General features: G+C 36.0%; 1 protein-coding gene across 4 annotated transcripts in view; it reads right to left on the bottom strand.

The window, feature by feature from the left end:
• Positions 1 to 22455, bottom strand: part of LOC5580187 (anosmin-1) — a 36235-nt gene extending 13780 nt beyond the window's left edge. Inside the window, exons 1-2 of one of the 4 annotated variants that reach the window (XM_021857717.1) lie at positions 21256 to 22455; positions 10779 to 10982 (exon numbers count right to left, since the gene is read on the bottom strand). In XM_021857717.1, the coding sequence (XP_021713409.1) occupies positions 10779 to 10982; positions 21256 to 21264 (213 nt within the window). In that variant the 5' untranslated portion in view covers positions 21265 to 22455. The remainder of the gene's footprint in view (positions 1 to 10778; positions 10983 to 21255) is intronic. The other 3 variants (XM_021857718.1, XM_001655558.2, XM_001655557.2) reach the window with 3 other exon arrangements.
• Between the last annotated feature and the right edge of the window lie 4507 nt (positions 22456 to 26962).

Genomic DNA, 26962 nt, shown 5'->3' with positions numbered 1-26962 from the left:
AGTTTGCGTTTTCTTCAGAGTTAGGAAGAAAAGTTATTATAAGAACCAATCCAGAAGTCACATAAAAAAGATCTCATAACGGTTTCTGCAAAAATTTCCCCACGCTTTTCTCTGGGATTCCAACAGATATTTTTTCAAATTTCCCTGTAGTTAATAAGAGGATATGTTAAAAAGTTTCTCAAGAGTTCATATTAGGAGTATCTCTTGCTGAATTTGCAGAATTCTCTGGAGGAATATTTTATATTCTGCTCAAAGAATTGCTGAGAAAAACTCCAGAGAAAATAACTGGTAGAAGTTTCTAAATAAATTTGCAGAAATGCTCTTATGAGGTGTTCGATTACGATGGCGGAATTTCAATAGCGACGGCTTCTCACTATGGCGGTTGGCGTCACTCGGATCACGGACACAATGGCGAAAAGGAAACCGGAATCCTGGTCACGGCACCAATATGTTGGGGCAGGTTCGCGATTTCCGTTGAAATTGGAACGGTGAATAAAACGGCCACTTGCTGCTAGCTGGGGCGAAACGAAAGAAACCCAAGTAACCACAAGCATTATAACATTGCACGTATTCTACTGCATATCAACACCATTGATGCAACATTGCTTTTATTCAACAAATTTCAAGAGCTGTCAAGCAATAAAGCATTAAACCTACATTAAAAATGTATCAATGCACTAACATCACTTTATAAATTGTACTGCTGCATTAATATTACTTTATAAGTTGCTTCATTGCTTTGTCGTCCTTTTTGCATTAATTTAACTGTAAAAGTGCCCTTTTCCACTTTTAAACTACTTTAATGGTAGGCTTACGGCAATGCAGCTGCATTATATATGCAATTATATAATGCTCCATGGTTACTTGGGAATTGAATACACTCTGCTGCACTGCTGCTGCAGCTGAGTACGCCTAGCATTCATCGAATGGGAGATGTCATTGCGGTGAGCCCGAACATGAGGTGATCTAAGCTCTTATGGGTGATCTTAGTGTATTTAAGTGTATTTCTTGATTATTAGAGTAGTTGAGGGTGATAATTCTGAAAGAATCCTAGATGGTATGTCAGAAGAAAGTTCCTCAAAATATATTAACGGAATTTTCACAGTTTTTCCCAAAGATGTACATAAAAGAAGTTTTGGAGAAATCCCTCAATGTATTTAATAAAAAAAAACCTCTTATGAAATTCCTCCAAAGTGATCGATGGAAGAATCCTGGTTAAATTTAATAGAGAATAATAATTTCTGAAATAAATATCCCTGAAGCAAACTCTAGAGGAATTAAGAAGGAAATATTCAATAGAATCTGCTGGGAAATTGAATGATAGTGGAGTTCTTTGCAAAAAAAATACTCCAAATAATCTTTGGAGTAGTTTAAGGAGAAATCTTTGCAGCACATGTTAGTATAAAATTGATGAACTTGTGTTTTCAAAGTATTACTATTACATGAGAATCTAATTTGCAAACCCCTGTACACATGTAGGAGTAGTGAAGTACTAGATTGTCTTTGTTGCCTAAGTATCTGTCGTGCGTCCATGCTGTGCATAATATCGAACTGTCAATTGTACGGATGGAAACAAGGCACAGCATGGGCGTATGAGAATTAGATAAAAATTCTTATGCGGGAAAACACCGAAGTTGTGAGTAACTTTCTATTATAAGACCAACAAATTTTTACGTTATATTTAAATAAATTCCAGCTTTTTAGCATGTGACAAATAAATACATTCGTGGTTTATTTTGTCCTGCTGTAAGATCGGTGCCCGTCGTCGCTGTTTCCAACAATTACATTTGATAGTGTCAAAAACTGGTCAGGGTGAAATTGCTGGTCGTCAAGATCTCTACCAATAGAATCTTATAACTTTTTTTTTCCCAATTCAGTTTTCCAAACCGATAATGGACATCTCACTCACTAAGATATTTTGCGCGTTTTTTTTTCTTCTAAGAGATATCACTAAATCACTAAATCTAAATCGGCCTAATTCTATGTAGAACAGACTTTACGGTACGGTCATCTATGCTCATACTTGGTCGTACAACAACTATGTTAAGAGGAAAATAACCGTCATCGTTTTACAAATTTTCAAAATCAGTTTTTTTGCTCAAATTCGAAGCAATGTTCATGAAAATGTATCATTGCATTACACTTGCTATCTGTAATGCAATGATAGATTTTCATGAGGACTCCTTTAAATTTGAATGAAAAAACTGGTTTTTCTTATTCGATGATTGCTGATGATTGAATGATGGAGTCTTGAGCCTTAAACCTGGGAGGGAGAATCCGATACAAAATTTCTGTACATCATAGTGAGCCGAGATTCCGCTGTCACGAACTGTCACTGTGAGCCCAGATCTCAAACATTGAACAACCATGGAAAAAGCGCGTAAGGGATTGTTCAAATATTACGTAACGCAACAAGGGGAGGGAGGGGGTATGACATAGTGTTACGGTTCATACAAAAATTTAAAAATTTCCATACAAAAGCTGTTACGTGGGGGAGAGAGGGGGTCCAAAATTGGCAAATTTTGCGTTACGTAATATTTGAATGAACCCTAACTGAAAAAAAAGATCGAAAGTACACAACAAAAGAAAACTAGCGATTTTCCCCAAGCCTGCCTTGATTGTGGTTGGCAAGCTGGAGTTATCTTGCAGTTCAAACAAACGTCTTTCAGCAATAAAAAATAGTCACAGAATTACTAAAGGTTTTGCATTAATGACTATTTTCTATCTGCCACTCTTTCATTATGCTGTGAATTTTTATACTAACTGTCATTTCGACTGGGTTGAAGCTTAGCGATGCTTCAACCCAGGCGAATTGACAAATAGGAATAAATTTCCCTTTGGAATGAAAGAGAAGCAGATAGAAAATAGTCATAAATTACTAAAATTTAGTCATTCTGTGACTACCCGTGTTTCTGAGTGTTGTTTTATATTTCGTGTGTAGTATCTGTGCCTCCCTCCCAGTGTTAAACCATTTCATATATTTTGGTATTAGGCCCAGTAGCGTAGCTAGGGGGTTCGATGGGTGCGGTTCGCATCGGGCCCCGGGACCTTAGGGGCCTCGAAATCATGATGATAATTTCTATTTTTAACAGAACATAGCGTTTTTGGATTCGAATATACATCATTCTGTTAATCATAATTTATCATGTTTTATAACTTTAGTTTGAGGAAGCCAGGAACTGGTTTGTAAACTTTTAATTATAAACTTCTGATCGAAGCTGGTCCCCATGTCTTTTAACACGAATGCTTGTACTCAATATTGTATACATTCTTTAAAAATACCAAAGCGTTTTTGATAGCTTGAACAAAGGTCTCTATAGTCCCTTTCTATACAAAACTGTTTCTGAAGTCACTTTTTTCGTTTTTGGCATTGAGATGAATCCTGATGTATACTTATGGAAAATGAACAAGAATTCTTCTAGTGAATCATCTAGAGCCTCGCTCCATACATTGTTTTAAAGATAACTCTAGCAATCCTCCCAGTAAAAATTGTTTTAAATATGATTTCTCAAGATATGTAAAATGAATTTCGTGAGAATTTATTCCAGGAAATTCATTATCTAGCAGTCTAGCAGTTTTCTCCAGTATTCCTTTCCAGATTAATAATTGTAGAAATATTCCTACAGGACTTCCTTCCAGGAAAATTTTCAAAGGTTCATTTTAGGGTTGAGGAAATTAATGTAGAAATTACGGTGTGCGGTGTACGGTGCAGTGTTGACAAACATCAATAAACTTCTAGTTCTAGACAAGGATTTGGACATGGTATAATCCTGAAAGTTTGTGAGGATACTTAAGATATATCCCCAAACTAGATTTCATAACCAAAACTCGTACCAATTCGTTGATTTGGTTGAAATAATTGAATTTCTGGTATATATCAGGAAATTCCTTAGGAAATTGCATACATTTAGGCGTTTTCTGCGTTATTCTTGAAATTTAAACATTCATTATTTCTATAAATATTGTATTGTTAAGAATTTGGCAAGCATATTCGAACTCAGGGAGCTCAAATTTATTATGTAGTTGTTTTGAAAACTATAAATAATGGCATTGATAAGTGATCAATTTCACCCCAAAATGAGATCGCCCGATTTTTTATTTTAGACATATTTTTTAGCACTAAAATTACATTTGTTAGAAAATTTCGTTACTTGAGTCAATGAGGCTCACCTTCATACTTGTTTTCCTGCATTCAGTTGTTTACAGTGATTTAATACGGTGAGCACTGAAAAAATTACCTTCAATGATCCATTGAAGTAGATTGGAGGATCATTGAAGGTATTCATGGGTCGTGGAGTGGGGTAGCAGGGTAATCAATGCTGGAGGCCCTGATAACGCTAGATCTCCAACTGTGCAATGAAGGTACCGCTAGCACATTTAGGAAAAATTTACGAAGACGAAGGCCTTCGGCAAGGACCTTTTCGGTGAAGCACTTCGTGTAGACAGCGATATCCCGGATCTCGATGCGATGGAGCGTAGTCAGGGCATGTGACATAACAATGCAGAGAAAACGGAAGCCATCAAACAACCGGCGTCCCGTATACTGGTGGAACGAGGCACTCTGCACTCTTCGCGCTGCTTGTCTTAAAGCCAGGAGACGATATCACAGAGCGGGACAGAGTCCGAGAAGAGCGGAGAAATGTATTCCATCTAGCTAGAGCGGCTTTCAACCGAGAGATTTAGCTGAACAAGTCTCCCAACGCGGCACTCAAAGCAGCGGTCCTTGCGTATCCAGATATGGTTAGGAAGGTTATGCAGAAATTAGACCTATCAGAAAGGCAGTTCGGATTCCTGAAAGGAAGTTCGACGGTGGGCGCAATTCGGACGGTACTGGAGAGGGCCGAGAAAGCATTGAAAAGAAAAGCGTAGAGGGGATCGTTACTGTGCCGTGGTCACGATAGATGTGAAGAACGCGTTCAACAGCGCCAGCTGATAGACCATTGCCACAGCGCTGCACATAATGCGGTTTCCCGGCTACTTGGGCCAGATTTTGAAGAGCTACTTCCAAAACCGAGTACTGAGGTTTGAAACCGACGCCGGTCCGAAGGAGTTAAGAATAACGGCTGGAGTTCCACAATGTTCCATACTGAGTCCAACTACTTGCTAACAGTTAGCAACCGCAAAGCAGTCATCTACGACGAGATCACTATCGGGGGACATGCCATAGCATCACAGCGAATGCTGAAACGCCTAGGCGTAATGCTATCGGCTGAACTTCAACAGTCACGTCGATTACACAGCATAACAAAAATGATATGTTTGCGTGTCTCAAGGATCAAATTGGGTCCTAAAGCCCTGTCCCAATTTTAGTGCCAAACGGTTAAGTTTAGGCCAAAAACACATGTTTACTCAATTTTCTAATGTTTTCCGTTGGTTTAAGCCCAAAAATTTTTTTTTTAGATTTTGTCACATCCTTTGGCTTAAACTCAAATTTTGGGTGTATTTTGTTTTCCGTGTCCCTTACGAAATGTCAGATAGGAACAACCCCAGTGGTCGAACTAAAACCCCTGTGGTGTTTTTGTCGACTAAGCGAACGTCAAACATGATCAAAAGTGTCAAGGTCCATTTATGGACCAGATTTTTAAATTAAAGTTTAAACATGATATAGCCATTATTTGAGCGGGAAAAATTGCTAAAGTAATTACAGTAACATGCTTTTTCGTGTTATTAAATAAAAACAAGATTTCATTACAAATTTTAGGACCCAATTATGTGTCTCTGGTAGATTTGGGGTTGCTGAATCTGATGCCATTGTCCGAAATGTTCCAGTATGTCACAATTATTAGCTACAGGTTGCCAAAGTTGCATTAAACACTGGTTTTATTGATGTTTACATTAAATTTAAAGCATAATTTATTTAACTGTTTTGTGATTTAATCCACCAAGCATACATAATAAGACTTCAACTTTCAATTTAGATATTATTTGGTAAAAATTACTCGATTAAATTTAGATTAAACCGAATTTTTCAACATACTTGCAGTCTCCAAACACAATTCTTCGTTTCTCTTATATGGAAAAATACAATACTTTTTCAAATAAGCAAAAAAACACTTTTCCGCATCGAAAATAGTATAGTCTTTGTTGATAAGCATTGTTATACACAGAAAGTTAGAATTCTGTGACAAATTAAGCAAATAAATTGCTTACAAGCTGGCAAACTTGCATGCAAGTTGGCGAATATAGTCAATTTTTGCAGTTTCAACAGCAAATATCTCAAAAATTAGACGTGCTATGATATTTTTGAAAACGGCAATGGATTCAGTAACCCTCAATTGAGTGTACCGTGATGAATCAATACCTGGACGGTTAAGACGACAGGAGTTTTCAAACTCGTGTTTAACTATGTTTTGTTAGAATGGTCTTGAAAATTTATTGTTCAACACATTTTTACAAACCAGAACTTCATGAAAGTGATAAAATTTCCAGTATTAAACATGATTTCCACAAGAAAATTGATAAAATATTGGTGCTTACCTTGTCCTTAAATCCGGACACTGGATGCATAAGATGTTTTTAAATCCGGACACTGTTGGATCGAAATCCGGACATCCGTGTTAAAGCTTGAAATATTTGAATATTGCTTATGAAAATCATTTCAAACTCACTTAAATATCACTCTACAATCAAATCAATGAACGTATTCCCCTCACGGTGTTGCAAATAATAGCAAGTAAGTGATAATAATGTTTTGGTTTCCTGAACTGGATCATGTATAGCTCGAACTGAAGTATATGTGGCTTGAGTGTCAATAACGAATGACACATGCGATATATCTTGCATTAAATCAAACCCTGATTACTCACACCGCTTTTCATGAATTATTTTTCAAATCTTCTCTTATATTTCCATTAAAAAAATCACTTTCACTTGTTAAAATAACGCCTTCCAAATCATGTCCGGATTTAGAAACACTGAATCGTAATCCCGGACAGTCTATTTACACACCATAAAACACAAATTGCCATAATACTCTTCAACAGTGAGGCTATCAAACATTCAAAAAAGCTTTCTGTAACCATTATGTTCACAACACTGCATAAAAACACGGTGCTCAAATTACCGTTATTATCAAATAAAATATACCATTCAAACGGCAGTCAGCAGTTGATTCCTGACGTTGTTCTGCACCTCTGGGCCGATTTTTAAAAAAATCCTTAGGCAGAATTTTGAGTTACGCCCTTTTGAAGTTTATATGATAGAAATCACACGAAATATGCCACTTTAACTTGTTTAAACAAAGAGATTATAATAAAATTTTGTAGTTTCAATTTTTTATATGGTTTTAGATATTGAAAAATACATTTTTCTAAAATTTTTCTCGACCGGCATTTGAAAAGGGCCAATGCTTTGTTTGATTATTACTAATAAGCCAATACACGAAAAATGATATCTACCATATTAACGCCTGTTAGTGATTTTAGGAAATTGTCCAAAGCATTCAAATTTGTATGAAAAATTCTTGGATAGGATATGCAGATACGCCCTTTTGAAATGTATGGAAAGAATGTGGAATATGGGATATGGTGGATTCTGCCAGGGTGGGTGTACGACTGTCAGCTACGAACAAAGCTCGTCTCACAATCATCTCTCACGCGGGCCGGCCCAAACAGCACAGGACTAATATGCGCTATAAAGTCGAACAAACATCGAAAGTGTATCGTGCAATTCTTTTGCGCGCAGTTTTTGATTACAACATTGGCATTTGTAAAAATATGTATAAGAACAAGTAGGGTGGATCAGAATAGAATAAATTTAAGTAGAGTAAAATTGAATAGAATAGAATATAGAATATAGAATTATGTAGATACAGATATGTAATGTTCGAATGTTGCGATCAACTTTGATGTTCAGCTATATTGATGTGTATATATTTCAATTATACTTTGGCCCTTTTATAATGTCAATCTAGACAATATGTGTACGTGTAAATTTTGTGCAACTTGCTAAATTGAATGAAATAAGAACAACCGCAGAGGTGTAATGATTATGTATGCACCTAACCGTTGATTATAGATGAAATGGAATTCACCATGCAATATTCTTTCCATACACTTCAAAAGGGCGTATCTGCATATCCTGTCCAAGAATTATTCATTCATATTTGAATGCTTTGGACAATTTCCTAAAATCACTATCAGGCGTTAGATTGTTAGATATAATTGTTCGTGTATTGGTTGATAAGTAATAACTTATCATAGCATTGGCCCTTTCCAAATGTCGGTCTAGATTTTTTTTATAAAAATGTTTTTCAATATATAAAACCAGATAAAAAATCAAAACTACATTTTTTGTATAATCTCTTTGTTTAGACAAGTAAAAATGGCATATTTTCAGTGATTTCTATCATATAAGCTTTAAAAGGGCGTAACTCAAAATTCTGCCTAAGGATTTTTTTCAAAATCGGGCCAGAGGTGCAGAACAACGTTAGGAATCAACTGCTGACTGCCGTTTGAATGGTATATTTTATTTGATAATAAGGTAATTGGAGCACCGTGAAAAAATGTTTCACAAACTTTTTCTTCAACAAAACGTTGTTGTCATTTGGCTTGTGCGTCCATAGATTTTGAACTTGGCTTTATATAGACCGCGACGAAATGACGTCCAACAGGAACAACTAGTTTATTATTATTTTTATCAATTATTTGGCAATGGTAACTAGATTGAAAATAAAAGTACAATGATCTACAATATTGAAAGTAAAGAATATGAGTAATATCCAAATATATAAGTGTTGAAATCTAGCTTTAATTTATTAATATTGTTAGAGTGTCCGGATATTGGTACCGTCCGGATTTTGATTCATCACGGTATAGCGGTATTTTGGTGCTTGAGACAAAAACGTGTTCCGCAGTGTTATGCATGCGAGAAGGCGGCGAAGGCCAGCAATGCGCTCACAAGAATTATGCCCAACATTGGTGGTCCTAGAAGCTGTAAGAGGCGTCTTCTGGCTGGCGTATCAACATTGCTACTAAGATACGGTGCACCAGTTTGGAGCGCTGCGCTACAGACCAAGCGGAATCGGCAGAACTTAAACAGCGCGTTCCATCTCATCACCATGCGGGTGGTGAGCGCGTATAGGATTATATCGTCGGAGGCGACATGCTGTTCGAACACATCGACTTGACGAAATCGTTCGCTGGCTATTGTGGTAGCAGGAATGGGATGCCTCCGAGAAAAACTCATCTCGAATCTATCGGCCTGGATGAACAGGGAGCTGGAAGAAGCAAGCTTTCCCCTGACACGGTTCCTGCCAGGTCACGACTGCTTCAAGCAGTATCTGTATCGATTTGGCCATGCGTTTTCACCATTTTTCCTGAGTGTTTGGAAATAAAGAAACGCCAGAACATGTTGTCTTAAACTGTCCGAGGTTCAACATAGTACGAAACACTGTGGCGGCTACTTTTGGTGAGTATTTCAGCGTATAAGGAGTGGTTCACGAAATTACATGCGATCCTGATCTTTTAATATGATGACCAAAACATGGTGGTGCAAATAATATCTGGCTTACAGAGCAGCGAAACGAAACGCAGAGAGCAGCGTTTGACGTTGGGTCGTCGTGGATCGGAAGCCAACATCCCAACGGAATCGTTGGAACGACCTCGGCACTCGACAAGTCAGGCTGTTGAAGAGAGGAGACCATCGGTTGCGATCGGAGTAGGCTAGCTGAGTAGATCGCGGCTATGGTCGTCGGGGCTCCTGTGAACCGGAAGTTTCCCTCCACCGGAATCGCAGGACCGACCACGGCATCTGCCCGGCCAGCTTTGGAGTAGGCTAAATCCACCGTAGTAGATCGCGTAGTAACACCGGCAAATTATGAAACGTGCATCCGCAATTGCGATTCTGTTTTTGCACGGGGGATGCGTACCGTGCAAAAAAAGTTTTCAGTTCAAAATTTCAAAAACCGTAGAAAAAAATTAACACCATTTCTCGACGTTTCATGCAAAAATAAGGTTTTGGCGGAAAAAAATGTATGGAAACTTTTTTTACACGGCCGTGTAAAAAAAATCCGTGCAAAAACAGAATCAGGTGTATACCGTTGAGTAATAGACCGTAGTAGACCGTTGAGTGAGAACCACATAGCCTAAAGCCCATATGAACTCCCTAGATAGCCGCATTACTTTCTAGCTTTGATAGAAGAGATTTGGATGATGCCGTACCAACAGGCATCATCCAAATCACTTGGATTTTCAAAGGACGAAGAGTATCCATGAAATTTGATCGCAAGTTCCCCTTCTGTTGATCGAAGGGATCCTAAAACGAAAACATCTATCAGACAGGATATATGATGAGCATTACCATCACTGTCCGCAATAATCGGAAGGCTTTTTGCAATGCAGTGTATGACAACTGGATCGAAATCATCCCTTGATGATGATCTATAATGTGGTAAATAAACCAAACAATAGAAGTATTTTATATTAAGGTCATCAACAGAAACATCAGTTATTCTGTGCATGAATGAAATCATAGGTTATTATAAATTAAGAAATTAGGGATCTGAAAATCACATTCGGTAAGGCTATCTTCAACACAATTACAAATCGAATGATGATTTAAAAGAATATGAAGCTAACCATAATGTTTGTTCAGAAAAAATACAAAATTTCTTGGTTGTCATCCTAAAACTCAAACTCCCTTCAAACTGCCAAACCAAAAAAAAAACACATAAAATAAGCCAAAACCAGGAACAAAAACCATCATATTACGCAAACATCAATCACTGGACATCAATCAATTCAGAGAGAGATAGACTGAGTGTGTGAGGGAAAAAGTACCATCATTTTGTCGTTTGTGTTCGTACATTTGGAACGACACCGAGCAATCAGCAGGTTGTCAGTGTGCCTCCGATTGGCCACCGGCTGTCCCAATCCATCCGCTGCGCCCGATCCGCTTCCTGCTCCGGCGTTCAACAGCGACGAAACATCACCAATCATGTACTGGATTAGGATCAATTTCAGCACTCCGATGGCACACGACATCTGTAAGAAGGGGAAACACAAAATGCATTACTCATTAATCATATGTACAAAAAGGTACAAGGGATAAGTAGGGGGATTATGGAGTGTAATGAACACATAGGGTGAAATGGACATTCCCTTGTTCTCTGAGAATTTGCATGTTTAATCAAAATTTGTACGGAAGTTTATTTTTTGCTCCAATTTTTCCTTGAAATGTGACTTTAACTTGTTCACGTCATCAAGTTGGTAATAACCAAAGCCGCGAAAAATCTAATTTTTGAGCGAAATAACGCTATTATGATTAAGGAGGATTCCTCTAACACATAAGAACGATTGACACCAATTACTAATATTTTATTCACTAAATTATTGGAAAGTGTTCATTTTACCCCTATATCTTTTTGCCAGTTTTGTATTTGATTCAACTTTTAATCTCGTTTTTTCTGATATTTGATATGATAATGATGCAGAACGTCGTATTTATATAAAAATTTAAAACTAGCCGAGTGTTACTGAAAAATGTGATTTCATGGTCCTAAATTAAGCACTCGCCTAATGTGACCATTATGCTCTTCTTCCCCCTACTTTAGGCTGAGGGAGGATTGCACAAAAAGACGACTGAAAAAAAAGTGTGGATAAACGCCACTTTCCAATATGTAAGTACAAATGTATGCAAACCGATACGTTTAAGCCGCTCTGATTTTATTCTTTACTGCAGCAATACCGACTAATGGGGTCAAGGTATAAGCACTTTTGAACAGGAAAAAACTTTAAAATCGCTCGATCATGTTACGATGATTTCCGTCATAAAGTTCACTTGAGGAACTGGTTTACACGGGCAGAAAAAAAATGTACTCTAAGTTTGAATTCAAACTGCACTTGCCTTCCCATGAAGAACGTTTATCAGCCTATGGTACAAGAAATAGCTTATAATAATCTCAAATGATCTATTAAAACATGGGAATGTGCGATAGAGGGTAATGATCAATCATAGAATTAGCGATAATTATGATTAACCAAAAATGCTAGCCATTAATTACATATTTTAAGATTTAATCGCTAATCATAGTCATCGCAACATTAAGTATCAATAATCATCATGATCATAAAGATCGTTTTTTTCACTCAGTGGAGTATGGTGGGGCAAAAGTTCGACCTTGGTAGAACAGTGGCTCGAAGTTAACCAACTTGTTTAAAGAAGTATGACGGAAGTAAAACTTAAAAATACTGTAATACCAACTTGTTTAAAGAAGTATGACGGAAGAAAAACTTATTGAAAACAATAATCTTGGATGGGATTACAAAATTATGTTGAAAATCCAATAAACTTCTATATCCAACATCAACAGATTCAAAAATAACAATTCTGGTAACGATAACTGACTCTGAGTACCAACAACAATGTAATCGAGAGGTACCGGTTCCCATCAATCTTTTACTCTTATTTTTGAGCGCACAATAAAATATGTGCTGACTTGTACAATTGAGTCAGGTTGCCACCGTTCGTCAATGTAATTTCGAGCACGACGACACTCCAAGGGAAGCGATTTTCAGCTGACTACCGGGAGAGACATAAGATGTGGAGGAATGCGCACAGTAAGCATTCAGAAAAGGCGGAAAAATGTGATTCGAACCGGACATAGAACCCTTCTTCCTGGAGAGAATGTCAAACTGGAAAGCGTTCTTGAGGAATTTGCATTGATGGAGAACTCCAATTTCATTTTGTTATTTGTTGATAAATGGATGACAGCCATTTTTGCGATTCATGACGCAGAATAGCATTCTGACTTTATACAACGAATTATAGTCTTTCATGTCAGAGTTATTCAACAATTTTATGTTAACTACACAATGAAATGTGTTTTGTCTTTCATTGTCTTAAATTAGCAGGGCTGATCAGTGTTCACATCATTCAAATTAAAGGTAAAATTGTTATTCTAATTCGGGACAGTCCGGGTGCACGACGTTAGGCTTAAGTACGATAGGCATAAGTACAATAGGATGCCAAACGTCATAAATCATAGAATATTTCTTCTTCAAATTGAAGGCTGTTCTCCATAGTTATACTGTCGACAAATTTATTGGAGTAGATGCTACTAATGTTTTCATCAGAAATTTTTACTTCTCTTTAATCTTCATAAGGAGATTTTTAGCCCTGAGCTAGTTAATCTCAGGAGAAACGGCTTTATGCCTTATGTATTTATGCCTAACGTCCAGTATGCTCAACATCCTTATGCTTAACGTATTCATGCGTAATGGAGTATACTCTGAAAATATCCCTCATTTTCGAAGACTTTTCTTAATAGAAATTTTGTAGCTATTGTTTTAAAGATTATGATCTGAATTCATCTTTATTTCAAATAATAATCATAATTTGTAATCTTATAACTTGTCTGTACTCAACAGCTGCCAAAAAGTTGTGTTAAAAACATTATTGAGTTTACAAGTTTCAGTGATGAAGTTTCGGCATATGCCACAGAAACAATATTGTCGAGCCGTCCATGATTTTTATTCATATATGAAATACACCAAAATAAAGTTTTCCTAATTTTTATTTTCAATTAGTGGAAACATTTGTTTTATTTTAAAAACACTTATTTTCTGGTATTTTGAACAATAGTTCTATTGCGTTCCCCCATATATTAACTCAACTGTTATTTGTTACTGTTCGATTGATTGTCCGACATTTCCCCGAAAACCATTTCCCCGAATGAACTATTTCCCCGAATGTACTGTTTTCCCGAAAACTTTTTTCCAAAAACATTCGTTATTCAAAATTTGTTAAATATTTTTTGTACTGTATTTAGCAAGTTTGATAATCGTTTCAAATGAATGATTTTCTTATGAATGGTTTGGATCGAAAAACGAAATATATGAAAAGATTGTGCCAGTTTTTACTGGCGAGTCCGCTTTTAAAAAAAATTGTTTAAAATTAAGTTCGGTGTTCAAATTTTATTGAGCTAAGAATCTTAATAAAAATGCATAAAATGTAGAAGGTAGGCTTTGAGAGAATGTTTAAGATATGAACAAATCAGATGCTTAATATCGTAAGCCCGCACATAATTCATCTAAATGACATCTGGTTGAACGGGCAACGGCAGAATTATGAAATAAAGTTTGACTGGTAGAAAACAGTTTGAATCCTGCAAAGACGTGACCCAAAACTTAGAAAGAATAAATGAGTCACTAAGTTGATTTGGGACGCAGTTGATTTGACAGTTATGCACACCATGTTCAGGATATCATTCAATCATTACTTCCGCGTAAGTAGTTTGTGTTTTTTAAAACATGAGCAGGTTATGTTTTTGTACTACGATTGATAACGTTAATAAATGCTTGTTTTAAATTTTATAAATATCCCTTCTTTAGAACAAAGGTTGTTATATTACTGGTCAATGAAAATTAACAGAGCTACTGTAAATTCAATCAGATTTTTTGCTGGTAATTATATGCTATTACTTCAAATGTCATTATAAGAACGAATACTACAGATTCGAATATTTTGATCCAACTTTTTCAATGCTTTCGATCTACTCTCAATTAAGGTTTGTTTTCAAATCGATTTTTTCTATTTATTTAGTGATTATTAGCATTTTAATTTTTTATTACTAACATGCTCACTGTATTTGAAATTTTCGACTTGATTACATATTAAGAAAACGTTTTAAAAAAATGTTGTTCAGCAAAATTGTTTCTATCCAAGACACAACAAAGAGTTTTATCTGGAAAGCTGATATTGATTGTCAGAAAGTTAATAAAGAAACAAGTTGTGTTTTTAAAGAATCTAGCAAGAAGACTCGAGGTTAAATTATGTGGTGCAATATACAATAAATTCTTAGGATAAATGGACTTACTATAGTATAATGAACTTACATTTAACCTAGTGGACATATGGCATGACAACGTTTGGCCAAATAATGCGAAACCATTTGAAAGAATAACCTATTATTAAAAGAAGGGAAAATTAAAATTGAAATATTATCAGCTAAGTGCCACTAAATATTGAAACAGTAATATAAAGAACAGCCAATTATTCTAAGAAAGCAAAACTAAGCCGAAGTTCATTCGGTCAAATGTCTATAAGCCATATATCTATACTCCAAAGATACCGCTTCCATTCAAACTGCCTGTCATGTGCTCGCTTTTCTCATCTGGCTGTCACAGAAAAAATCTAAGTTTTTTTGAGTCAAATGTACATTATTTTGGACATTTGTTACTTTAAACACATTTTTATCTAATATTACATCAGCTAGCACGTTAAATACTCTTTGACAGTAGGATCATGATTAGCTTTTTGTATGTCAATTACATTGCGATTTTTTTCAGGGAAATGGTACATTCGGGAAAATAATTTTCGGGGAAATAGTTCATTCGGGAAAACGTCATTCGAGGAAATTGCATTCGGGGAAATGTCGGACAATCGTTCGATTTATACTCGAATTAATGTAGGGGTTCTACCAAGATTCTGCGATTATCTTGCTGCCAGAAATCTACTCAGATTCTTCCAGAAGTCCATTATGATTTATGTAAGGGCCAGGGCCGGATTTACAAATGTGGGGGCTCGGGGACCATTGTCCCAGAAAAACATTTGGGGGTTCTTTTCCCAGAAAAACATTTTGATAACTTAACGTTCTAAACTATTCTATAACGCTAAAAAAATGCTAAAAATCACTTGTTGGGGAGGAAATCACATTTGCCACGATAAACCAAAGACTGAGAGCAACATTCTCAATAGCAGCTTCAATGATTTTGTGGGATCATTTGCAGTAGTAACACAAATTATTTTACGCCAAATTTCAACTTTTTTGACAGCAGTCCCACCCCCACCCTTTGTCACGTTTTTTGTATGAGTCCACCGAATTTTTTGTACGGCTTGTAGGAGAAATGTCTGGCCTGATTCTATTATAAAGAATCCAACTCTTATCTTCTGGTTCCAATTAGGATACGTTTTGTTTTTCTGTTTACTGTTTGGTTCATTTTCTTTTTGATTCCTGTCTGGTTTTTTTAAGCATGAGGTCCCTAATGTTCCTATATTCAAGGCGCCTAATAATCAGTGTGAACCTGAGACGAGACTCGCGAAGACGGTCTTCTTTTTCTGTGATGGCTGAGTTTTTTTCTAATTCTACTTTGTGTTTACACCAATAATGCGCAAGCCGTTCAAACCCTCACATGAACCTCTCAGCAAAAAATGATTGCGTTTGCATCACACCGAATCATAAGTAGCCTTTTGAGTGAAATTTCATGCCAGTAAACGTAGCAGATATTAGAAATAGCTAATCTTGTGTTTAGATTTATCAGCAACTTTGAAAAAACTGCTCCGCCGACTGCAGTTTATTGTGAATACAATATTTTCACTTCTGCAGCCATAAAAACGGTGGGCTGCATTTGACGTTTCGTGACAGCGGAATCTGGGCTACATATGACGTTGATATTTTTCCTCTTCGCGAGTCTCTCTCAGGTGTGAACGATAGTCATTTTCAAAATAAATATTTAAATAACCAAGTTCTATAACTGCAGATTTATAAATTGCATTCGAACCTAATTCTAAACTTCGTTGAGAAAGCTTTCGTTACAGGTAACAGGTGGAAAACATACATTAAAAAATCATTAGAGATTTAAGCAAAAGGATGGCACTTAGAGAAGGACTTGTTTATCCAAATCGTTTTTGAATCTTCTCATTTCTCGTGAAGTCAACAAAATCCCATTTTGAATAATGTCATAAAATTTTGTTTTATTAATTTTATTTGAATAAATTTCGCCCATTATTCCGGATTAATATCCAATGAAATTGAATCTAAAAAAAAGTTTTAAAAAATTTAGTGTAGATAATAAAAAAAAAAGTAAAGGAAATCTTAACATTTTTATGCAAGATAAAAGCAGTTTTCTAAAGGTAATTTTAGCAGAACAATGAAACAGAATGTAGTGTCGTAAAACGGGGTTACTTTGATAATGCGTGTAACTTTGATAGTGCAGGACCCATGACATACTGATCGAAATAACATTATTCCTGTTAATTAGTTAAGTAAAACGAGTGCAAAAGTAATGAGTTAGTATGACATTTCATGCCAGAGCTGTTTTCGCTATTTTTTAAAATCCTGAACATTTGAGGCTTCACGTTCAAATTTTGAAAAAATGAAAAATTTTGAAAAAAAAAATGATCCTAAGCCAGTTTTGGCATTGAAAGAGGAAAACAAATTATTACTTCCTAATTAGAAAAAATCTCAAGAACTTGCTATGCAGTTTGAAAGCACGCATACTTTTAATTTGAGACTCACTAATTCAAATAGAAACTCTAGTTACCGTAAAACGGTGTAACTTCGAAAATGCGGGTAACTTCGAAAGTAGTGTACTCCCAACATACCAAACGAAATAACATAATTTTGGTTAATCAGTTAAGCAAAACGAATGCAAAAGTATCGAGTATTAGTATGACACTTCATGTCAGAACTATTTTCGTTGGAAGCAATAACATTTGAAGCTTTGAATTCGAATATTAAAAATCGATAAGATTTTAGCATTTTTGAAACCTTTAAAAACAATCTGTTCTACGAACATTGTTTGTTCAAATTTGCGTTATATTAGAACAAAAATCTCTTAGCGATAATCATTTGTACAAATTGGGGCCATTTTTGTAATCGAAGTCAGAAATTTCCATATAATGTTAAACGCCTAGAGGTATGCAACGCTCTATTTGCTGTTAGTAAATCATTCGGTTTTGTTCGAAATATACTTTTTTTCTATTCCTAAAATGTTTTATTTATGTTGAATTCAATGTCTAAACATGATTGGTATATTTGAACAAATATTATTTATACCCATTCATACGGACCGATAATGGTGTTTGTTATGCATGTTTGAACTAAAACCACTGTGATGCAATTTTTTACATCCTCATCAAGAAACTTCCAGAGAGCAGCTTATCATTCTTGGTTGATATATTTAACCAATGTTTTCAAATGGCATATTTTCCTGACAAATGGAAAAATGCCAAGGTTGTACCAATTTTGCTCTTTTAAATATAGAAAAAGCAATCGACAGTATTTAGCATGAAGGCTTGAATGTAAAATTTAAAAAAAGTAGACCAAAGTAATCTATCTACGATTTGAAATCGTACACTTCTTGTTATTTATTAGAACTCCAAGTCTGAAAGACTTCCTGTAAGAGCAGATGTTCCTCAAGGCAGCATTTTGGGATCAATATTAAACAATGCTTTTACATCTGACTTATCTGAGTTACCTCAGGGATGTCAAAAATCTTTGTTTGCGGATGACTGACCCAGGTGTCTCCGCCAAAAGACAAAGCTTTTATATCATCTGTATCTATTTGCATCTGATTGCAAAAAAAAAAATAAATATTTTTACTTCATATTTGAAAAAGTTGAAGATTTTTCCTTATGCTTCCAAAATTCAAATTAAAATATGCCCACATAAACCAAAAGCTCTTCATTTAAAACCTTCAAGTAGACATGTTGTCACTTGATAAATTTAAGTATTGAGGGTTCATGCTAGATAAAAAATTATCTTTCAAAAATCACATTGAAGGCACTCAAGCCAAACGTAACAAATATAGAATATGCCTATGTTTTAAGAACAAGCTTTTGATCTTTGAACAAATTTTCAGGCCAGTCATGTTGTATGCTGTACCAATATGGAAGAACGCTCTGCAGAGGACTCGAAATAATATTTTGGAAATAATTCCGAAGCTTCCTCCCTTGTATAATATTAATGAGTTATATAAAATATCTAATGTTGAAACTACGGAACAATTGTCGAAAAAATATGAATAATATTAGACTAATATCGTTGCAATTTTCTATTGACACGATAATTGCGTTCTATATTTAAGTAAAGTTAATTGAAAGTGTTTTTTTCTCTCATAAGCAGGAGAAATCAACTCACCGGTAGGAATTCTGAACAGGCAAATAAAATGTAATATGTTTTTAACAAAATGTAAAAAAAGCTTAATTTAGTTTTACCAAATTAAAATGATAGTGTTTCTCAACACAGAACACCTAGATATGAAAAAAAGGAATGTTATGTTCGAAATGATACTACAGTCAACTCTCCCTTACACGATATCCCGAATCTCGATATTAAGTTAGAAAACCATAGTAAAAGTTGGTTGTCGTGGCTAACTCGATGGCCCCTTGGATCGTAGTTGCACTGGTTTTGTGTTCTGTAACTCGATACCTTCCTAACTCGATGGTCACTCCAATATCGAGTTAGGAAGAGTTGACTGTAATAGAGGAATAAAAAAATGGTAACTAATGCTTAGGTAAATTATTAGATGAAGAATGCAAATCATTGGAAACAGCTTATTGGTCACATTGCCGCTTATGTCAACTATGCGAACATGGGCGCAGTGGCGCATAGCCGAGAAAACCTAAAAAAAATTCAACTCCTTAAATTGCTTAACTTTTTTCTAAAGATTTCTTAATTAAAAAAAAATGTTTCCTTAAAATTTTTCATTGATCGGAATTGTGTTTCGATGTTGACGTCGTCTGTTGGTCGGAAAAGTTAGCAAAAATTGATCGCTTGAATTTTTAAAATACGTCCCAATGCTTTAATTTCCATAATAGCCTTCCAGTTTTACACATGTTATTTCCATAATTGCGACAAAAAATCTTAAAATTATTATCTAGAAATAATACACCGAAAATTGAATTTTAAAATTGCTTTTAGCGATCAACGCTCCGTCATCGTAATCATCGTCATCATCGAAACTTCAAAAGCAGTTTTTATGTACAAAACTAAAATTTATTCGATGAAAATGTGTTCACTGTGTTTCAGTTGGAGAATAGAATACAGTGAAAAGATTTTCCTGTAAATTTTATTGATTTTGAACGAAAAAACTGCTTTCGAAAATTCCGAAATTAATGACGGATCCTGCCCCTTTCTATTCTATTCTATTTCTATGAAAATAACTTTGAGCATCAACTAAAGTTGATGAATTATAGATATCTAGCAATTTGGGGCACTTTAGATGTTTTGTTCAAGTTTTGTATGAACGTGCGCCACTGCGCACATCTCTAGATCTCCTGAAACACTTTTTCTCGTCATTTTTTGATAGCTTTTTCTCCACTTAGGTAGTATGAACGGCGTAAGTATAGATATCACAATTGGTATGCTGTACTGTCCATTCGACAGCGTATTCAATTCAGTCTATTGTTTTCAAATTTTCAAGGTCGAATCAGCTCTGATTTTCAGTACCTACTATACAAAATCCGAAGCTGATGATAGAAAGAAAACAACAAAAATGAAGCTAGTACGGTTGGGAAACAATAGACAAAAGACTTTAGCAGATTTGAACGTTGTAGATTTGAGCACATGGAAATTGTGATGATTATCTGCTGTGTAGACACTAGGGCGGTTCAAAATTTAAAAATCATTGAGAATCCAATCTCTCATATACTCCTCACCATCCTTACTATAAAAATAGTGTTCTGTGAAATTTTCAGCTTTGTAGGTAATGATTTAAAGGTGGCCCAAAGACCATGTAGCTTTATATGGGAATTACTATGGAGAAATTTTGAGATATGTACCAAACACGCTAGTACTGTAATGTAAGTAAAAACTTATTATCCCTTAGTAAAAACTAATTCTTCAAACCTTAATGAAGACATTTGCTGAAGAGAGAAGCTCAATCCGACCGATAGCAGAAGAGAAATTCATGAGTTTGTTTGCTATTATTTAGCATAATATGGGATTATAGCCCTGCAAACATGTACAAAAATACCAAAAGAAATTAGCTCAAAAGGGATTTATTTCTTCAACATCCTTCATTAAGGTTTGAAGAATGAGTTTTCAATATGGGATGATAAGTTTCTACTTACATTACAGTACTAGCGTGTTTGGAACATTTCTCAATTTTTTTCCACAGTGAATTCCATGTAAACCTACATTGTCTTTGGGCCACCTTTAAATCACCACATAGAGAGCTGAAAATTTCACAGAACGCTATTTTTATGGTAAGGATGGTAAGGAGCATATGGGAGATTGAATTTTCAAACAATTTTAAAATTTGAATCGCCCTAGTAGACACTATATTTTAAAATTGAGCGACTTCACATCTTTTTGATTATAGCCGAATGAGATTTTACAGCTTTTAGGAAAACACAAATTTCACGCTCTCTGTGCCAACAACAGGAATGCACTGTATGTTTAGACGCAATCCAGCTTGCGGTAATCACAATCAAGATTGCGGTAATCGCCGCACCACACGCGTCGACAATATTGGATTTACGCTAGAGATAATCTGATAAAAATACAAATTTCTACGTCAACATTTGGCCTACCTTGAACATGAGCTCGGTGTTTCAAGCAGTCAATGAAATCAATAAGTTAGTCCTTATTTTTGTCCGAAAAGTGTTACTTCCTTTGCGAGCCAGTCGCAAATTTTCTAAGGTCGACGCATCTTATCCATGCTTGGCGCTTATCGTACCGATAAAACCCCAACCTCCATCACACCCCCTGACCGGGCTATCAACACTAAATGCTTCTGTGTTTCTTCTTCCCACAGCGGCACACGTTCGGTGCTAAATACCTTTGATTGCCGGTTTCCTCGCCGTTTATTACTTTTGAGCTTGTATCCCCACAGTCCGCAAGGTCCGATAAAGCAACTCGAAACTCAACGAGAGTCCTCTTGAAAGCGGACCAAAAAAAAACCGGCCTTACTTCGTTTTGATAGTTATCGTCGTTGTCGTCACATCGGCCCCCAAAATGCAAATCCCATAAATCAACCGAACGACACACGTTTTCACTTTATTTGCACCAAATTCTTCGTTAATTGCATTTCCGTGCTGCCGTTGCTAGGGCTGACGCTGGCTATAGTCTCCTTCTTTGGCCAAAGCGTTCTGAGGCCATCACAGCATCGACCGTATCAGGGCATCACAATCTTCTTACTCTTCATCAAAATGGGAAAAATCACTTTCCAAAAAAACTGCACATTCAATGTTAATTCAATTTCACGCACGTAAAACTTTCCCAAAACTTGGCGGTTATCCGCTGCAACCACGCTGGTAATCAACTAGGACAGCGTGCTTGTGCCTTTCCTCAAGTAGGCGGCGTTCACTCCAAGAAACACGTCCGCACCAATCCACTTCTCTACTGCAACTGGCGCGATTCTTCTTCGGCACCTTCGATGATGCACTTCTTGCGGCAAAGAAACGACCGCACTCTAATTAGTTGGCAGCACAGGGAGCAAAACACATCACACCGAGCTCCACCTTATTTGGACCCTTCCTCCTCACTAGAGATATGCCACACGAGACTTCGAATAACGAGTGAGCTGAACGCCAACAGAGTCACCGACGGAATGAGACCGAACTGACCAGCGTACGAAAGGATAAGAGCTCCATCGCGCGAAAAAAGGCTCCCCACACGAACCAATCTAGGTAGGCGGTTGCACTTGCGTTGGCTCTCTGTTTCTTTTCAGTGCAAGCAAAGTTCTTCGTTGTTCTCTCACCGTTAATTTGAAGTTGTTTCGCCCTAGTATTAAATATGCAAGAAGCTGCCTCGCCGAGAAGAATGTGATCGCGAAGCCACCGACTGCGCGGTGCGTGATTTATTCGAGAGAATAAATCAAAACAAATTGCTCCAAATATCTTCTGCGTGAGCACGCAGTGTAATGGGGAGCAGAAATTTGCAATCTACTCACTCGATGCACTTTGGAGACAGGCACTTCGAGATGCAACGCGAGAACGAAAACAACGATGATGACGCTTTGCGATTTGCATCGGTAAACTTAACTTTAACTTAACTTTAACTTAACTTTAACTTAACTTTAACTTAACTTTAACTTAACTTTAACTAACTTAACTTAACTTTAACTTAACTTTAACTTAACTTTAACTTAACTTAACTTTAACTTAACTTAACTTTAACTTAACTTTAACTTAACTTTAACTTAACTTTAACTTAACTTTAACTTAACTTTAACTTAACTTTAACTTAACTTTAACTTAACTTTAACTTAACTTTAACTTAACTTTAACTTAACTTTAACTTAACTTTAACTTAACTTTAACTTAACTTTAACTTAACTTTAACTTAACTTTAACTTAACTTTAACTTAACTTTAACTTAACTTTAACTTAACTTTAACTTAACTTTAACTTAACTTTAACTTAACTTTAACTTAACTTTAACTTAACTTTAACTTAACTTTAACTTAACTTTAACTTAACTTTAACTTAACTTTAACTTAACTTTAACTTAACTTTAACTTAACTTTAACTTAACTTTAACTTAACTTTAACTTAACTTTAACTTAACTTTAACTTAACTTTAACTTAACTTTAACTTAACTTTAACTTAACTTTAACTTAACTTTAACTTAACTTTAACTTAACTTTAACTTAACTTTAACTTAACTTGGCCACATCCCCCGGGGCACCTGGAACCTACTATAAAGTGGTTATGGCAGCCGGTGATGCTGGAAATGCTTCGGAAAGCATAACCTTTGAAAATCATGAAGTTTGATGCCCATATTGATATGGTTCCGGATATGTTCCTAGTTGACCACTTCCCCCAGGGCACCTGGAACGTTCTATAGAGTGGTCTGTGCATCTAATGGTTCTGAATACGCTGCAGGAAACATCATTTTTAAGGTTGGTGTCCGCTTGGATATAGCTCCGGATAATATTTACATGATTGGAAATACAAACATGACTGACCATGCTTTCCGGAACCAGTTTTACGGAAATGGTCATATTTCTGAAGATTTCCAACCAATCTTAATGCGTCCGGTGGCATTCAACTTCCTATTAGTTTACACCACACAAAAATACAAGCGACAGAAAAAATGACATTTGGACATGACCTCAGAAAATCCGGAACATCTCCGGTGTCCAGTGGCCAATATGCATGGCCAAGGAAGTTCCTAAAACTGGACCAAATTTGCTGTCGACTGCTTCCAGATGCATCCAATTTCATCCATTTTTCATAAAGTTATAAGCATTTGAATTTGGGCAAAATTTTGCCTATCTCAATCATTTTGCCTATCCCCTGTACATGTTGAATACATCATAATACATTCGGTTTTAATGATCAATATCGAAACTAAGCCCAACCTACAGACCTCTCCCCCTATGTAATTTTCGAAGGAGTTATCTTTCATCTAATTTATTTCAATATAATGTGGACATTTTTTTTTTTTTTTTTTTTGTATGGTTTTCAGTTGGAGCTGCCTGACAGCTTAACTTGTCAAGGCTGAACCCTCGGTCTGGCTTTTGCCAAGTTTCCCCTCTACCAGGACCAATACTCAGACGGACTAGGCAATGGCGCCCACATGAACACTGTTTTTTATTAGTATTGTGACGTGGTAGTTTTTTGAAAAGTACCCATATTCCCTTGCTTCTGAGAAAAGGAAGCATTATGAAAATCAGCAGCTCCATTAGAATTTGTTTGAAACAGTAGTGTAAAATTTGTTTAGTTAGTAGTGCATTACTAATACTGTCTAGTCGAAATGGTTTTGAATAATTTGTCATTCAAATGCTATTCTGATTACTATTGTCTTTTACATAAGATTAGAGTTTTAAATGTCAAGTGTCGTCAAGCCTTAACAAAATAAGGCTGTTTAGTAGTAGTTCTAGTTAATTTCACTTTTTTGTTGTTAAAAGTATTTATTGGTCATTACGTTCATATATCCTTAAAGAAAAAAGTCGCTTTCCTTGTCTGTTCAACAATTTTTCGAAACTAGCAAGTGTACCCTAATGATCGATCTCAGCGTCTTACTTTCCATAGTCATTTTTATAGTGAATATTGAAGAGTAAAGTTTCCTTAGGCTTCTATTACAGTCTCCTACAAGATTCACTTTTCGGTGGCAAATGCAATGCTTCACAACGCCTACTTTCTACTTGTAAATTTTGCGAAAATGAAGCTGGAATTAGATTATTTATACCGCTGTTACAAAAGAGGTATTTCTTTTTATGGCAATGTAAAAACCATATTAAAATAAGATTGTCGCCACTTATTTCTACTCAGTGAATCTACTAGTAATTTTCCTAAGAGTTCCTAAGTATTCCCTACGTCGTATATGATAACGATGTATCTAGCTAGCTAATAGTAAGAGTAAGAGTGGCTACGGATCATTCTGGTTAGCAAAAGGCAAACTGAACGTCACCAATAGTATTAATGTCCACTTCGAATAGATTAATTATTTGAAATGGGCATCAATTCTATCAATGACGCAGGATGTCCATTGGATCACATCCGAGATATTATTGCGTCTGTGCCATATGAATTATGACGCGGCTTTAAACAAAAAAATGCCAAAATGTGATACCCCCACTACAGGTTACGCCTTTGGTTTCCATCATATGGGCTAATGGATTATGCCCTCCCATCGCGGCAAGGTCGCATAACCAAGGGGAGGATATTTCAATATAATGTGGACATTGATACAAAACTGGCGATAAAATCTGTTTTGAAATTATATGTCAAGCATTCTCACAAATTTTCAGACTGACACCATTTTCAAATCTCGCGCTTAGTATCATACAGGCGTATCTGCAGTGATCGATTTCTCTTCATCGATTTTCTCTTTGAATTTGTACACGAAATTCAAACAATTTTCATAACATTTTACGGTGCAGCATGACGAAGGATGATGGTTTCTATTGAATCAAAAATAGCAGTCAAAAACGTGAACCTGGGCTAGTTATTAGTTAAGCAGGAAATCGATGAAGAGAAATCGACCATTGCAGTTACGCCCTTATGATACTGAACGCGAGAAATCTTTGTTTAACCTTCCCTAGTCCCTAACAAAAAGATACAAATTGTGACTTAGGGTCGTTTTCGACCCGAAAATTCAAACAGCTCACAAAAATCAGTGTGTTGATCGAATTTAGTTCAGTTGGGCTTAAATGAAAGGCACACATGTTTAGTTTCAGAAACCCTCCCGGAAATCCGGATTTGGTCACTGTGGCCACTGGGAACCTGCTACATAAAAAAAAAAACAAAAAGTCCCTTTAGAAACCCTTACTTTGACATCCTGTAGTTTCGTAACAAAACAAGTAATCTAAACCGTCTTCATATTGTTCAATAGGTATTCACGTGAATTCAAATGTTACGAATAAAGGAATTAAAAAAAAAAATGGGGAATATTCCGTGCCTTAGGGGAGACTGGTATGCTCGAGCGATTTGATACCTTTTTTCTTTTTTCGGCTTGCAATCATTTAGCTTGTCCTATAAACTTGAGAGGGCCTTTAGCTAATAGTTCAAAACTAGGGCTGCTTAGACTATCAAGAATATCAATGATTTTGAATATTATGAAATGCAGCTAATAAGTCAACCATCATGAAAGTCAATCTGTGAATGCAATTTCGACCTACCTTCTGCCAATGCAAATAACCCAGCAAATCCTACGATGACGCGCCTTCGGCCCAAAGTCCCAACCCGTTCTCATCGTAATCGATAACCTATATTCCATTAATTGCCGCATCGTCAATTTTCCCTCTTTTGATGATCGCACAAAATAAACACTCCGGACCGGAGTTATTTGCGCCTCTTGCATTCGTCAACATCGTCATGCCGTTCCGCCATGAATACTTCACCTTCTCCAGCTTCATACGACTATACGGACTTCGACGCAGTGTTGCCACATTAAAAATCTGTATTTTTTTCCATGAATTATCAATATTTCTGTATCCCAAAGCAAAATATCTGTATCCCTAAAATATGAGATAGAAATAAACATTGCACTAGAAATAAAGGAAATACCAATCTTTTGTAAGTAAAAAGCAAAAATGTCACATCTCAGTTTAGATTTTAAGATCAAAAATGAACAATTAGGGGAACTTACGTATTATCGGCCGATTTGTTCTCTTCGTCATGGGGGGTTTTTATCGACCGAAACTTCTGAAATTCGGCAGTAAGATGCACTTATATGGTGAAAGTATTGGTGCATAATTTGAGCCCAATATGTTTTAGAAAACCACCCAAGACGAAGAGAACAAAGCTGCCGAAAATGCAATAAGTCACCCTACATGTTTGCTAAAAAAA

The sequence above is a fragment of the Aedes aegypti genome, chromosome 1 (genome assembly GCF_002204515.2).
Source record: "Aedes aegypti strain LVP_AGWG chromosome 1, AaegL5.0 Primary Assembly, whole genome shotgun sequence".
In the NCBI taxonomy this organism is placed as follows: domain Eukaryota; kingdom Metazoa; phylum Arthropoda; class Insecta; order Diptera; family Culicidae; genus Aedes; species Aedes aegypti.
This window is presented reverse-complemented; position numbering and strand designations above follow the sequence as displayed.